Source organism: Callithrix jacchus, chromosome 2 (genome assembly GCF_049354715.1).
Source record: "Callithrix jacchus isolate 240 chromosome 2, calJac240_pri, whole genome shotgun sequence".
In the NCBI taxonomy this organism is placed as follows: domain Eukaryota; kingdom Metazoa; phylum Chordata; class Mammalia; order Primates; family Cebidae; genus Callithrix; species Callithrix jacchus.
In genome coordinates, this window is record NC_133503.1 from 14,400,256 (window position 1) to 14,416,824 (window position 16,569).

The 16,569-nt window shown below is 46.6% G+C and overlaps 1 protein-coding gene across 1 annotated transcript in view; it reads left to right on the forward strand.

Annotated features, from left to right (window-relative positions):
* KPNA7 (karyopherin subunit alpha 7) overlaps positions 1-16,569 on the forward strand; it is a 38,660-nt gene that overhangs the window by 14,871 nt on the left and 7,220 nt on the right. The window contains exons 5-10 of the mRNA XM_078357349.1: positions 2,741-2,823; positions 3,580-3,848; positions 5,762-5,844; positions 9,643-9,906; positions 12,134-12,367; positions 15,645-15,827. Of these exons, the coding sequence (XP_078213475.1) occupies positions 2,741-2,823; positions 3,580-3,848; positions 5,762-5,844; positions 9,643-9,906; positions 12,134-12,367; positions 15,645-15,827 (1,116 nt within the window). The remainder of the gene's footprint in view (positions 1-2,740; positions 2,824-3,579; positions 3,849-5,761; positions 5,845-9,642; positions 9,907-12,133; positions 12,368-15,644; positions 15,828-16,569) is intronic.

Here is a 16,569-nt window from a genome sequence, read left to right on the forward strand (position 1 = left end):
TGAATTTTGTCAAATGCTTTTTCAGCATTGAGATGATCATGTGGGTTTTCTCCCTTACTAATACAGGGTACTAGGTTGATTTTTTCACATGTTAAACCACTCCTGAATTCTTGGATTAAATCCTAATTCATCATGATGACCAATATGTTGATCATATGTTTCATACATTTGTGCATTTGGTTTCCTCCTATTGTTGAATTTTTGCATCTGTAGTTATATGGTATATTGGTGTGTACTTTTCTTGTAGTGTCCTTAGTTTGGTATCAAAGTAACAGTAGCCTCAAAGAATGGGTGAGAGATTTATTTTGTGAAATTGGTAAAGATTCTTCTTTTTTTTTTTTCTGTTTTGAGATGGAGTTTTGCTCTTGTTCCCCAGGCTGGAGTGTGATGGTGTGTTCTTGGCTCACCGCACCTCAGCTTTTTGGCCTTGACGTTTTCTGATAAGAGATCAGCTGTTAATCTTACTGAGGCTTTGTACATGAGTTGCTTCTCTCTTGCCAGTTTCAATGTTTTTGATTCTATAGTTTTGGCTTTCAACAGTTAGATTATAATTTGTCTGGATCTTGGGATTTATTCTATTTGGAGTTCATTGAGCTTTTCAGATGTGTAGACTAATTATTCTGTTGGATTTGGGAATTTCTTTGGCCATTATTTCTTTAAATATACTTTCTGTCTTTTTCCCTCCTCTCCTCCCTATTGTGCATCTGTTGGTATCCTTGAGGGTGTCCCACAGATCTCTAAAAATCTGTCAGATTTTATCTTCAGTTTCTTCCGTGTGTTATCTTCCTCAGACTGGATAATTTCACTTAACCTATCTTCAGCTTCATTGCTGCTGTATTCTATCTGCTTAAATCTGCTGTTAAGCCCTTTGAGTGAATTTTTTGTTATTCTCCAATTCCAGAATTTGTATCTGGATCCTTCTCATAGCTTATATCTGTTCATTGATATTCGCTCTTTGGTGAGACATCTTTCTTGTACTTTAGTCCTTTGGTCGTGGTTTACTTTAGTTCTTTTACTATATTTAAAATCTTTTTCTAGTTGAACATCTGGTCTCCTCAGGAACCATTTCTATTGATTGCTTTTTTCCCACATATATATGTATATGTGTGTGTCACACGTTCTTTGCTTGTCTCATAATTGTTGAAAACTAGTCATTTAAAATAGTGTGACAACTCTAGAAATCAGACTTTCCATTGCCCCAGGGTTTGTTGTTGTTGCTGGCTGTGCTTGTTTAGTAATTTCTGAACTAATTATCTAAAATCTGTATTTTTTGTGATGTGTGGCTACTGAAGTCTCGGCTCAGTTTGCTTAATGTCAACTAATCAGAGATTTATTTTAGCACTTTGAACCACAAGGAAAAGAACACTCAATTTTTACCAAGAAGCTGTGTGTTGGGGGCATGCCTTTATCACCCAGCCAGGCAGTTAACAATTCTGCTGTAAGCCTTCACTTTCTGTTTGCATAGAGCCTTAAGGTCAGCGAGAGGTGACAGCTGAGGGTCTTAGTTTTTGTTGTTATTGTTTTTAGCATGTGCATAGCCCTGTATGTGCACGTGACCTCCTAGATTCTTAGGAATATGTCAGAACTTTCAAAGCCCCAAGGAACATCTAATTCCTCAGATATTCCTTTCAAGTTTTTGTGTTAGCTTGTTGTTTATCCCAACTGTTATTCAACCTCTCAGGTAGCTGTGAAGTTAAACAACTTACTCTGTTATCAATGAACATTCTTAGGGAAAGGCCTTTTCACACTGAGTAAGCTCTGAGTCAGCATGGTCTGTAAGTGGGGTCTTTCAGGGAATGACCAGGAAGATCAAATAATAATTTTCTGGGAATGGAGCTTCAAAGGAGCACCTACTCATTTTGCCTCTTCTGGTGGCTGTGGTAGCCATTGGTTTTTCACAATGATTGTGGACTATTGGTTTTCAAGGCTACCATGGAGCTGAGGGTGGACAGGAATAGGGCAAAGTGCCACAGAGCTCTCGTGATTCTTTTTTTTTTTTTCTGAGACAGAGTCTCACTCTGGTGGGCTGGAGTGCAGTGGCACGATCTCGGATCACTACAACCTCTGCCTCCCGAGTTCCAGCTATTCTGCCCCAGCCTCATGAGTAGCTGGGACTATAAGAGCATTTCACCATGCCCAACTGATTTCTGTGTTTTTCATAGACACAGGGTTTCAGGGTTGGCCAGGATGGTCTGAATCTCCTGACCTCATGATCTGCCTGCCTTGGCCTCCCAAAATGCTGGAATTACAGGTGTGAGCCACCAGGCCCAGCCACTCTCATGATTCTTACTGAGATTCAGCTGTCTTTCCTGGATGAGCACTTCCTGGCTTGAATAAAACAACTGACTGCAAGCCTTTGGTCAATTTCTACAGTGCTGAAAAGTTGATTCTATTTTGGTCAGTTTTCTTATTGCTTCTATGGAGGAGGGAATTTTTTGGACGTCCTTAGTCTGCCGTGTTTCGTATCCAGTAGCAAGTTCTTACTGCATGGGATAAAAATGTTCTTGGGATCCCAGTAATGATAGGAATGACTTCTCCCCTAAGCATGGGAAGTGTCACCCAGATCTGTGAGAACTGTGGATCACCAAATGTTCTTGCCTCCCCCAATAGAGAACAGCATGCAAGATGGGACGTCCTGTTCAAGCCAGCCTGTTTTAATCAGCTGGGTGATGGCTAGATGAGGTGATGTTGACAGCTCCTTTTGGCAGAGAATCTGACCTCAATGTTTCTCTCCTTGCAGGTCAGCCTCACTCTGGGTGAAATAATCCAAGGTGTGAATAGCTCAGATCCAGCCCTGTGTTTCCAGGCCACCCAGACAGCCAGGTATCTCTCCAAACAGACTTCTGCTGTTAGCAGGTTCATAGTTAGCCATGAGGTCCAGTGGCCTATTTGGTTTCTTGGCATTGGCAATATGCCTGTAAAACACACACAAAAGGCTGGCCCATCTACAAGTGAAACGAGATTGCAGTTCTACACTGTCCTTGAGGGCGATTTAAAGGATTCGATGTGTTGTCAGAAATGAATTGCTGAATTTACATTGGCGTCTACAGAAATTTCAGCTTGTGGATAATACCTTAAAGGGGCCAGTGTTGCTTGATCACTGCAAAATGCTATTGTCTGAACACTAGTATGTAAAATAGCCCAGACCTCGTTATGTGCCTCATCTGATAGTTAGGGATGCCAAGAACATGTATAAAAGGAGGTTTTTGGGTTTTTTTTTTCTTTTTTGAGATAGAGTCTCAGTCTGTCACCCAGGTTGGAGTGTAGTGGAACGATCTTGGCTCACTGCAACTTCTGCCTACTGAGTTCAAGTGATTCTCATGCCTCAGCCTCCCAAGAGACTGGGATTATAGGCATGTACCACCATGCCCAGCTAATTTTTGTATTTTTTTTATGCAGATGGGGGTTTCACCATGTGGGCTAGGCTGGTCTTGAACTCCTGACCTCAAATGATCTGCCCGCTGCGGCCTCTCAAAGTGGTAGGATTACAGGTGTGAGCCACAGCACCTGGCCTAAAAAAAGTCCTTAAAACCTCCCTCACATGACCTTCCCCTCCCCAACCTCTCTTTCAATGCATAGGAAAATGCTATCGCAGGAAAACAACCCCCCTCTGAAATTGGTTGTCGACGCAGGCCTCATTCCCAGGATGGTGGAGTTCCTGAAGTCATCACTTTACCCCTGCTTGCAGTTTGAGGCCGCCTGGGCCCTCACCAACATTGCTGCGGGGACTTCGGAGCAGACTCGAGCTGTGGTAGAAGGGGGAGCCATCCAGCCCTTGATCGCGCTCCTGTCTTCCCCCAACCTGGCTGTGTGTGAACAGGCAGTGTGGGCTCTTGGTAACATAGCTGGTGAGACTCTCCCTTTAGCGGGCTAAGAAAAGGGGGGGCCTTTGGTTGGTGGGGTACACTCAATGTCCCAGAACCCATTGCCACGTAAATACCTAGAAGTGCTGTCAAGAGTACAATGAGCTATTTCATAGCTCAGAGCCAGGCCAGGCACGGTGGCTCACAGCTGTAATTCCTGCACATGGGGAGGCCGAGGTGGATGGATCACTTTGAGGTTAGGAGTTTGAGATCAGCCTGACCAACATGGCGAAACCTCATCTCTACTAAAAATACAAAAATTAGCTGGGTGTGGTGGCGTGTGCCCTGTAGTCCCAGCTACTTGGGAGGCTGAGACAGGAGAATTGCTTGAACCCGGGAGGAGTAGATTGTACCGCTGCACTCCAGTGTGGGCAGCAGAGGGAGACTCTGTCTCAAGAAAACCCCCTTCGAATCCAAGTTTAGAGGCCAAATATTGAAGCTGAAACAGGATGATACAGTGTGTACTGAAGCCATGGACTAATTAGAGCTATCTGTCAATACCAGGGTCCTACAGCCTCAGGGCTTAGTGGCTTCAAGAACAAGTCTTTGGCTCATGCGGTGTGGGAGTTTATGACAGACCCTGACATAACTTGGGACCCTAGAAGGACTCTGCCTTCAGTGGAAGTCGCTAAGGGAGCATGCCAAAAACAAAAACAAAAATGAAACTCCTTGGTTTGGGCTAAAAAGCATTCCCTGCAAATGCAATCTGAAGACTCTTTTTTTTTGAAACACGCTCAATGCCATGTTTCCTTCGGGGCCTAGTGAGTTAGTGCTGTAGTGTTGGAAGCCCTCAGATTCCTGGTTGGCATCAATCCAGTAACTTTTTAAGGAAAACTGAGTTGAGTCCCTTAGGATTTTGACAAATTAAGATCAGCCAACTATTAGCATTTTCAAGTTCAGAGAAGCAACAACCCACCAGGACTGAGTCAGCAGAAATGGTACGATTAGACCTCCAAGGATTTCACATATTGGAATTAGCAAACAGAATGTAAAATAACTGCTAAAACAAAACAACACAAAAATGTTTGCGGAGGCTTAGCATAGTGGCTTATGCCTTTCATCTCCGCACTATAGGAGGCAGAGGTGGGAGGATTGCTTGAGCCCAGGCGTTTGACACCAGCCTGGGCAATGTAATGAGATCTCGTCTCTACAAAAAATAAAAATATTCACTAGGCATAGTGATGCATGCCTATAGTCCCAGGGACTCAGGAGGCAGAGGTGGGAGGATTGATTGAGTCCTGGCGGTCGAGACTGCAGTGAGCTATGATCGTACCACTGCACTCCAGCCTGGGCAACAGGGTAAGATCCTGTCTTGAAAAAAAAAAAACAGCTTGCAGAAGGAAAGTACCTACTGGAGAAGCTGTCTTTCATTTTTCTTGGTGTGCAGTAAAGTAGGCAAGACTGGAGGGTATGATGTGACACCTTGCCTTGTGGTTAACAAATACAAATAGACTTATGGGTCCAAAATGCTTATCCTAGCTAAGGTAGCTGGTCATCAGCACCTACGGATCCCCAGACTGCTCTGAGTTGCATTGGAAGTGATTGCCCTGTGCCAGGGTCTTCTGGGAAGACAACTTGGTCTGCACCAGCATTCGTCTTCCTAAGAACCATGCTGTGACATGCCACCAGCCCACCTTGGCTGAGTTGGCTGGCTCTGCTATGTCGATAGCCTCTGCTTCTAACATTGCTGACGAGGGATGCCTGCTTGTTACACCGGGACTGTCCACCCACCAGCCACGCCAGACACCCAGAACTGAGTACGTGGCTATACTACCTACTTGCCAAACCCAGGAATGAGTTTTTTTCTCTTGCCCTTTGCACAGACTTAAAAAACAGGTCACCCGCTTGAGGATTGTCTTTGTTCTCTCCCTGAATGTCACATTCTGATCTATTTGTAGGTGACGGCCCAGAGTTCAGAGACAAGATCATCTCGAGCAATGCTATCCCACATCTGCTGGCTTTGATTTCACATACCCTACCAGTGAGTATCTTTTTCTTTCTCTTTATTTTTTTGAATTAAAATTTAAAAATAATTTTAAGAGATGGGTGTCACTATTCTGCCCAGGCTGGTCTTGGACTCCTGGCCTTAAGCAATTCTCCTACCTCAGCCTCTCAAAGTTCTGGGATTATGGACGTGAGCCACAGTACCAGGCCAAGCGAGTGTCTAAATGCGAGATAACCTAGCTAGGTAACAAATTCTAATGTTGGGAAATTGGGAAGTACTTCCAAATCAATGCTAGATCATGTGGGTGCTGTCTGGTCTCTTAGGGACTTGAAAACAAGGCTCAGGGCTAGGCACGGCAACTCATGTCGTGATTCCAGTGCTTGCTGGACTAAGACAGAAGGATCACTTGACACCAAGAGTTCAAAACCAGCCTGGGCAACATAGGTGAGACCCTGCTTCTAAAAATAAAAAAAAATTAGCCAAGCGTGATGGTGTACACCTGTAGTCCCAGCTACTCAGGAGGCTGAGGCAGGAGGAGGCTCAGGCTGAATCCAGGAGATGGAGGCTGCGGTGAGCCAATATCACACCACTGTACTCCAGCCTGGGTGACAGATTGAGACTCTGTCTCTAAAAAAAAAAAACAACAACAATAGTAGCAAGTTATTAGCTTAGGACTGAGTATCATTTTAGGTAAAGATTGATTCCGTTCTGTCTTTAGGGACCAGTAGCACTGATCCTTCTCTTTGAGGCACTGGAAGAAGTCCACAAGCTTACCATCTTGCAAAATAGATGGCTGAGATTTCCATTCTAGGATCACAGTTTAATATTTATGCCTGGTGTTCCATTATTGGAACGCTAAGCTTGTGGGAGTTATTTATAACCTGCTCAAGGTCATCACCAAGGTCTGATTTTTCACCACAAAAATGTTGCAACTTCTGGCATAAATGGGTTAATGTCTCATCAGTTCTGTTCATGGGGAACAGGATCTTCTTTTGAGGCTGAGAGTCAAGTTTGGTTGATTGTGGTTGTTGGTTGAAGAGGACTTCTGGTTTAGGAACAGGGTTCTAGGTTGGCCTCAAACAAAAAGAAGCCAGGGGACTATGTTCAAAACCTTTGGCTGGGCGCGGTGGCTCATGCCTGTATTCCCAATATTTTGGGAGGCTGAAGCAGGTGGATCACCTGAGGTCAGGAGTTCGAGACCAGCCTGACCAATATGGTGAAACCCGGTCTCTACTAAAAATACAAAACTTAGCCGGGCGTGTAAGTGCGCCCTGTAATCCCAGCTACTCAGAGGCTGAGGCAGGAGAATTGCTTGAACCTAGGAGGCGGAAGTTGTGGTGAGCCAAGACTGCGCCCCTGCACTCCATCCTGGCAACAGAGTGAGACTCTGTCAAAAAACAAAACAAAACAAACACCTCAAGCTGGAAAGAAAATCTGACATGGTTGAACAAAATAAAAGACTAGCCATGACCCGAGGTGGGTTCCAACTAGAGAACACTTACAATGTCAAGCAGGGAAAGGGCTTAGACACCCTCTTGCTGGCAATGGGGAGGCTTTGGAGGATTTTGAGGTAAGGGAATAAAGTGGTCTGATCTTCCAGAAACACCCGTCTGGCTGCCTGAAGTAGAATTATATAGCAGAGGGAGATGATGAAGCAGGTGGGTCTGGGATGTCGCTATCATAGACATGAAGGGGAGACAGGAAGAAGCCAGGATGCCCCTAGGTTTCAGGTTAGGTTGTTCAGATGACTGTCTTCCTGGAGAAAGGAGAAAGTGCAGGAAAAAAAGAAATCGGACCTTTCATTGCAGGGGTTGGGTTGAAGCAAGTTAGAGACACATTACAGCAGAGTTGGGTTGAGAGATGTGTCCCCCTGGGTGACCTATATGTATGTATCACCCAGTTGGGCAAGGTCAACTGGGGCTAGGGGTCACAAACCTGTCCTGACCAGCTGCTTGCTTTGTAAACAAAGTTTTATCAAGCTGGGCATGGTGGCACTTGTCTGTAGTCCCAGATACTTGGGAAGGCAAGGTGGGAGGATTGCTTGAGATGGAGGCTGCAGTGAGCTATGATTGCATTACTGTACTCTAGCCTGGGAGTGAGACCCTGTCTCAAGAAAAAAGTTTTACTGGCACACAGCCACGCTCGTTTATTTACATACTGTCTGAGCTGCAAGGATAGAGTTGAGCTGTTACCACAGAGGCCACAGGCTGAAAATGTTTACGATCTGGCCCTTTATAGAAAGAGCTTGCCAACCCCTGACCTTGAGTGTGAGGAGGGCCTGGGACCCAGTCCTGCGGGCTCTAAGGTTCTAAAGTCGGGCAGAGCCTGTCAGAAAGACCGAGTAGCAACAGCTCATTTGGCCGTAGAAAACCAGGCGTGGTGTCACAGTTGCCAAGAAGATCTTTTTCAAAAGGGGAAGGGCTGACTACTCACCACAGCTGAGAGAGACAGTCCCTTTAGGACCAAGAAACAGTTGCTGACTTGGAAGGAGCTGATTCCCATTCCTAACCCCAAAGAATTAGAGGCAGAAACATGACTAGAATGGCCTGAAGAACAGCTGGAGGCCAGGCACTCATGCCTGTAATCCCAGTACTTTGGGAGGCCGAGGTGGGAGGATTCCTTGAACCCAGAGTTGGAGACCAGCCTGGGCAACATAGCAAGACATTGTCTCTACAAAAAAGGATGCCTCAAGCTGTAGCTACCCAGGAGGCCAAGGTAGGATCACTTGGGTCTGGGAGGTGGAGGCTATAGTGAGCTATGATCGTGCCACTGTACTGCAGCCTGGGCAACAGAGTGAGACCCTGTCTCAAAAAAAAAAAAACCCCAACAATTGGGAATCTGGGAGGTAGTGAATATAGATGCCTCCTTGAGGATGGACTCTGAAAGAAGTTGGGTGATGGCTAGGAGGGGTGGAAGGGGGAGCGGCTGACAGTCCCAGAATTTTTTTTTAATTGGTGGGAGTGACTTGGGGTCAGAGGTGATTCTGGGCAGAATCTGTAAAGGCAAAAAATAAGGGCCAGGTGTGGTGACTCACGCCTGTGATCTCAGCACTTTGGGAGGCTGAGGTAGGCAGACCAGTTGAGTCCAGTAATTGAAGTCCAGACTGGGCAACATAGTAAGACCTCCTCTACAAAACCTAAAACTAATCATTATTAAAGGCCAAAATGGATGGGATTCAGAGGCAGAGTAGGAAGACTTATCCTCAAACGGAAGACCAGAAATATGGAGATGACACGCAGGTGGTGGTCTAGACCAGTGGAAAGACCAAGTAACTCTTGCTTGGGAAAGAACAGTTTGAAAGACACAAGGAAGGCTCCACCTAATGTTGGAATGTGAAATATAAAGCTCATCCTGTCCGTAATATACATCACTGCCTAGAACACATTTCTAGTTGAAGCTTAATGCTCTGATTTAGCCGGGCACACAGCCTGTAATCCCAGCGCTTTGGGAGGCCGAGGCTGAGGCCGGCAGATCACTTGAGGCCAGGAGTTTGAGACCAGCCTGGGCAGTATGGCAAAACCCCATTTTTACTAAAAATTTTAAAAATGAGCTGGGCGTGCATGATGGAAGTCTGTAACTGCAGCTACTCAGGAGGCTGAGGCAGGAGAATCGGTTCAATCTGGGAGGCAGAGGTTGCAGTGAGCCAAGATTGTGCCTCCGCACTCCAGCCTGAGTGACAGAGCAAGACTGTCCCAATAAATAAATAAATAAATGAAAATGTTAAAAAGTTCTGGTTCATGCTGATCCATGATACTGATTGGAAATGGTAAGAACACAGCTGTTTGCATTTTCTCTCCTTTACACCGGATGCTGGAGGCAGTCTCCTTGTTACAGATCACATTCCTGCGGAATATCACGTGGACCTTGTCGAACCTGTGCCGAAACAAGAACCCGTACCCTTGTGACGCTGCGGTGAAGCAGATACTGCCGGCCCTCCTCCACCTCCTACAGCACCATGACACCGAGGTTCTCTCCGACGCCTGCTGGGCGCTGTCCTACCTCACTGACAGCTGCAGCAAGCGCATCGGCCAAGTGGTTGACACGGGGGTCCTGCCCAGGCTGGTGGCGCTCTTGAACAGCTCAGAGCTCAACGTCTTGGTAAATGTTATCACGGGCCCTGCAGATTCGTGTCCTTGAGTCATAGTCATTTCAGCAGGTTCTGGGACAAAGCTTGTCATCTGCATTTCCCTGGTCTTTGCTATTCTCTCTCTCTCTCTCTCTTTTTTTTTGAGATAGTCTCACTCTTGTCACTCAGGCTGGAATGCAGTGGTACGATCTCAGCTCACTGGAACCTCCACCTCCTGGATTCAAGCGGTTCTCCTGCCTCAGCCTCCCCAGTAGCTGGGCTCACAGGTGCCCACTACCACCATGCCTGGCTAATTTTTGTATTTTTAGTAGAGACAGGATTATACCAGTTGGCCAGGATGGTCCTGAACTCCTGACCTCAGGTGATCTGCCCACCTCAGGCTCCTGAAATGCTAGGATGACCGCATGAGCCACTGTGCCCTGCTGCTTTGTTACGTTCCTAAACATCTTCCCTGCATCATACACTGCTTTGAAATGTGGGTGCATTATACTGAAGATGCCTCTATGCTGCCCGCACTTGACTTCCCTAATCTTTTACCTGCTTTTGCATACTCTGCAGCCTTAATGATCATCTGTTTTGAGATTAGCTTCATTTCTCAGATGTCAAGGTTGGTTCGGGGATGGTGCTAGGGGCATGGAGAGCATGAGGTAAGACAAGCTTTTTTTTTGGGCGGGGGATGGAGTCTTACTCTGCCACCCAGGCTGGAGAGCAGTGGCACACTCTAGACTCCCTGCATCTTCCATCTCCCGGGTTCAAGCGATTCTCCTGCCTCAGCCTCCCAAGTAGCTGGGACTACAGGCATGCGCCATCACGCCCAGCTAATTTTTGTATTTTTAGTAGAGATGGGGTTTCACCATGTTGGCCAGGCTGGTCTCGAGCTCCTGACCTCAAGTGATCTTCCCACCTTGGACTCCCAAAGTGGGGAAGCAAATTCCATAAGTTGCTTATCCCTGAGTTCTGTGGTCTATTTGGAGCTGCCCTGGTAAGGCCGTGACTGGCCTGAAGTACCACTTATACCTCTCACTTTAGTATCATGTAAGTAGCCTAATAGGCTAGGAACATTCTAGAACTGTTGCTGGACTTCATTGGGGCTGCCACTACAGTGCAGAGAAATCTGAATAAAGCCATCATCAGCCCTTGTAGGAGAGTTATTGTTTTGAGCCCAATCATAGACCTGTCCTGGGGATCTTCTGAGTTATTGTGAAGGGGTTCCTGACTACACCAAGAAATGCCATTTCGATCTCATTATCTTCAATTAAATATTCAACGAGTTTGACACTGCTGCTAAATGCTAATTCGGTCATTATTATATGATAAAGGCAGTAGTCACCAGGTGCAGTGGCTTATGCCTGTCATCCCAGCACTTTGGGAGGCCAAGGCAGGCTGATCTCTTGAGGTCAGGAGTTAGAGACCAGCCTGGCCAACACGGTGAAACCCTGTCTATACTAAAAATATAAAAATTAGCTGGGTGTGATGGTACATGCCTATAATCCCAGCTACTCAGGAGGCTGAGGCAGAATTGCTTGAACTCTGGAGGTGGAGGTTGTAGTGAGCCAAAATCACACCACTGTACTCCAGCCTGGGGGACAGAGCAAGACCCTGACTCAAAAAAAAAAAAGGCTATCATAAATTTAGCATTCAATGATGAAATTGAAAGCATATGAAAAGCACAACAGCATTTCTCAATAAAGATATTTTTTGGGTATTTCTATCCCACTTGAGCCAAATAAGTCGGAGGCCTGAAAGTTCCTTTAAATCACATTGAGATAGCCATGGGCCAGGGTGTAGCAGCTGATGATTGTAATGGCAGCACTTAGGGAAGCCAAGGCAGGAGGATCACTTGAGGCTAGCCTGGGCAACATAGCAAGACCCCTGCCTCTACAGTAAAATTTAAAAATTAGCTGGGCATGGTGGCACACACCTATAGTCCTGGATACTTGGGAGGCTGAGGGAAGAGGATCACTTGAGCCCAAGAGTTGAAGGCTGTAGTGAGCTACGATCATGCCGCTGCATTCCAGCCTGAGTAACAGTAAGACCTTACCTCTAAAATAAATAAAAATAAAAAGGCCATGCATGAGTTGAATAAATAATGATCACAGATACAATTCCGCTGCACAGACTTCTAGACTGCCATCGGCACAGCATGACAACGTCGGGGAGGGAACAGGGGTTGGTGTGATTGTTGCCTTCTCCTGTGACAGACTTGGAATACTTAGACGGCTAGTCTTGTTCTTCCAGACCCCATCTCTCCGCACCGTGGGGAACATTGTCACGGGCACAGATGAACAGACGCAGAGGGCCATCGACACGGGCATACTGAACGTGCTCCCCCAGCTCCTCCAACATAACAAGCCCTCTATCCAGAAGGAGGCCGCCTGGGCCCTGAGCAATGTGGCAGCAGGGCCCTGTCACCACATCCAGCAGCTGCTTGCCTACGACGTCTTGCCTCCCTTGGTGGCTGTGCTAAAACACGTAAGTGGTGCACACGGGGACCATGGCAAAGGACTACTTTCCAATAGCACTGGGTTGAACTCCTTCAGGAATCCAGACATAGGCAAGCAAATTAATTGAGATCACGGGGGCGCTATGAAACCTGAGATTCCTAGGTCTGCCTGAAAAAGGGAAGGGGGCACTCCATTCTGAAGACCCCATTCAAGATTCGAAAGATGTGGCCGGGTGCGGTGGAGGCTGGACTCCAACTCCTGACCTCAGGTAATCCGCCTGCCTCAGCCTCACCAATATGGTGAAACCCCATCTCTACTAAAAATACAAAAAATTAGCCGGGTGTGGCGGCAGGCACCTCCAGCTACTTGGGAGGCTGAGGCAGGAGAATCGCTTGAACCTGGGAGGCAGAAGTTGCAGTGAGCTGAGCTCATGCCACTGCACTCCAACCTGGGCAACAGAGCAAGACTCCATCTCAAAAAAATTGTTCAGTGACAAAGTGACCCCATGGCTCAAACATCCAGAAAGCTCTTGAGCTAGTAAATATTGGCTTATGTCTAAGTGGTGGTGAAAGAATGTGCCATCTATTCTCTCCCTACCAAAAGAGGATGGAGTTTTTGTTTTTAGGAGGAAAACCCTATCAGACTCTGGTGACATCATACACTGAAGGGAAGCCAAGTTAAATTGATTAAAGTGGCAATGTCAGCAAAAGTCTAATCTAAATGTAGAAATATGATAAAGCAGACTGAGCACAGTGGCTCATGCCTGTAATTCTAACATTTTGTGAGGCTGAGTAGTGTGGAAGTTTGAGCTCAGGAGTTCAAGACCAGCCTGGGCAATGTGGCAAAACTTCATCTTTACAAATCATATATATATATACACGTACACACACACACACACACACACACACACACACACACACACACACACACACAAAGTAGCCAGGCGTGGTGGCATATGCCGGTAGTCCCAGCTACTTGGGAGGATCTATTGAGCCTGGGAGGTCAAGGTTGCAATGAACTAGCATCACACCACTGCACTGCAGCCTGTGGGACAGAGTGAGACCCTGTGTCAAAAAAAGAAAAGAAAAAAGGGCCAGACACAGTGGCTCATACCTGTAATCCCAGCACTTTGGGAAGCTGAGGCAGGTGAACCACCTGAGGTCAGGAGTTCAAGACCAGCCTGGCCAATGTGGTGAAACCCTGTCTGTACTAAAAACACAAAAAATTCGCTGGGCATGGTGGTGGGCACTTGTAATCCTAGCTACCTGGGAGGCTGAGACAGGAGAATTGCTGGAACCTGGGAGGTAGAGGTGGCAGTGAGCCGACATCACGCCACTGTACTCCAGCCTGGGCAACAAGAGTGAAACTCCATCTCTTAAAAAAAAGAAAAAAGCAGGAGCCCAAGGCAGGTGGATCATGAGGTCAAGAGATCGAGACCATCCTGGTCAACATGGTGAAACTTCATCTCTACTAAAAATACAAAAATTAGCTGGGCATGGTGGTGCATGCCTGTAGTCCCAGCTACTCGGGAGGCTGAGGCAGGAGAATTGCTTGAACACAGGAGGCGGAGGTTGCGGTGAGCTGAGACTGCGCCATTGCACTCCAGCCTGGGTAACAAGAGTGAAACTTCGTCTCAAAAAAACAAAAAAGCTTCATTCTTTCGCAGGAGCAATGACTATCCTTTGCATTTTTCTTTTTGCCACCTTTAAAGAATTGAGCTGTGTTTAAACCATCTGTAGTCAGGAGTAGTTACCTTGTGCTGGGAGTGGGGAGGCAGGTGGAGTCCCATGGGGGTGAGGAGAAGCTACTGGCAGTGTTCCTGGGTAGTGGGTTCCCAAGGGTGCATCAGGTATGACAGGCTAGGCAAGAAAGGCAAGGCGTGTCACCCAAATTATAGCTTCTTCCAGTCTATTCAGTACTACTTGTCCTGCACTCCCCTGTGAATCTGTACATATTCTAGTGAGAAACATCTAGTTATGAAGCAAAGAGCATTTATATTTCAAGTGGCGTCTTTTGAACTAGAACTTGATTGGAGCCATAAGTTATTTGTTTTGTGTTTTCACACTGAGGTCAGTTTTCCCCAGCCATAAAATGGGAATAATAAAATAGGAATAGAAAAATAGAAGATAAACTCCTCCCATATCTCTGGGCCAAGTATACTTTATAAATGCAAAGATTTATTGAGTAATCTATCTTTCTTTATTTCTTTTTCTGTTTCTTTCTTTCTTTTTGTTACGGAGTCTTGCTGTGTTGCCCAGGCTGGAGTGCAGTAGCACGATCTTAGCTCACTGCAACCTTTGCCTCCCAGGTTCAAGTGATTTTCCTGCCTTAGCCTCCTGAGTAGCTGGGATTACAGGTGCACACCGCCACGCCTGGCTAAGTTTGTGTTTTTAATAGAGACAGTGTTTCACCACGTTGCCCAGGCTGGTCTTGAACTCCTGAGTTCAGGCAATCTGCCTGCCTCAGGCTCCCAAAGTGCTGGGATTGCAGGTGTGAGCCACCACACCCAGCTCATTGAGCAATATTTCTTTCTCTGTCACCTCTGGGCTGGCTTGGTCCCTCAGGCTTTATCTGTGTTCCCAGCCTTTTTACCTTCTTGTCCAAAGCTTTACTAGATCAGAAAGACTAGAAATGCAGACATAGGTCACTATTATCTAAAATCCCATGCATAACTCCGTCTATGTAGGTTACCTGGACTGGTTAATGTCAGTTTCATTTTCCCATAGCCTGATGTGGGCACATGAGTCTATTTAATCTTAGAGCCTCCTTTAAGACCCCATCTCAGTCTGTCTGCCTGCTTCTTAGCTTTTCAAAGATGCCATCTTCTGATCAAAAGCTAGAGACAGGGACTGGGCATGGGGGCTCACACCTGTAATCCCAGCACTTTGGGAGGCTGAGATGGGAGGATCACTTGAGGTCAGGAGTTTGAGACCAGCCTGGCCAACATGATGAAACCCTGTCCCTACTAAAAGTACAAAAATTAGCCCGGCTTGGTGGCAGGTGCCTGTAATCCCAGTTATTCAGGAGGCTGAGGTCAGAGAATCTCTTGAATCTAGATGGAGGTTGCAGTGAGCCGAGATTGCACCACTGCACTCCAGCCTGGGAGACAGAGTGAGCCGAGGGGGCGGGGGCAGGGGCCGGGGTGGGGAAGGAAAAGAACTAGAGGCAAGTAGCCAAGGCATTCTATGTAAATGATACAGGCATTCCTGGCTGTCATCAGGCTCCCTAGAAAGTGAACCAAGTTGGTATCACTGTATGTAGGTTCTTCAGGACCTGTAGAGAATGTAAACGTTCTTGTTCTGCAGGGAGACTTTAAAGTCCAGAAAGAGGCTATCTGGACGGTGGCGAACTTTGTAATGGGGGCCACCCTGGATCAGCTGATCCAGCTCGTCCATTCTGGGATCCTGGAGCCCCTGGTGAATCTGCTCACTGCCCCAGATGTTAAAATTGTTCTCATCATCCTCGATGTCATTTCTTTCATCCTCGAGGTGAGATGTCCTGAACAGGTTGGTTTGTAAATATCTGTCTCCAACTGGATGAAGACATTTAATTTGGCTCGTAAAACCCAAGTTGCACTTTGGGAGGCCGAGGCAGGTGGATCACCTGAGGTCGGGAGTTTGAGACCAGCCGGGCCAACATGGTGAAATCTGTCTCCACTAAAAATACAAAAATTAGCTGGTAGTGCATGCCTGCATCCCAGCTACTCAGGAGGCTGAGGTGGGAGAATCGCTTGAATCCAGGAGGCAGAGGTTGCAGTGAGCTGAGATCGTGCCACTACACTCAAGCCAAGGTGACAGAGCCAGACTCTGTCTCAAAACAAAACCCAAGTTGGATTACTTCTGTTCCCCTAATCCCTCCTCCCTCCTCTGTCCACGTGTCCTATGGATAAACACAAAAAGAGCCATCTTGAAGGACCATTGTCTTCATTTTCTCAAACCAATGTCTATGCGCCAGGTATTTTTTTCAGATGCTCAGACTATGACAGTGCAAAGTCCTTGCTGTAATGGACATTATGTATGAAGAGAGAAACAGAGGACAGATGCATTGAGGAGGGAGTTATGGATAAGGTAAACCAGATAAAGGGGAGTCACTAATAGCTCAGGTTGGGGAGTGGCTGTAGCTATCTTTATTTATTGAGAGAGAGAGAGACAGAATCTCTGCTCTGTTGCCCAGATTGGAGTGCTGTGATCTTAGCTCACTGCAGCCTTGATATCCCGGCTCAAGCAATCC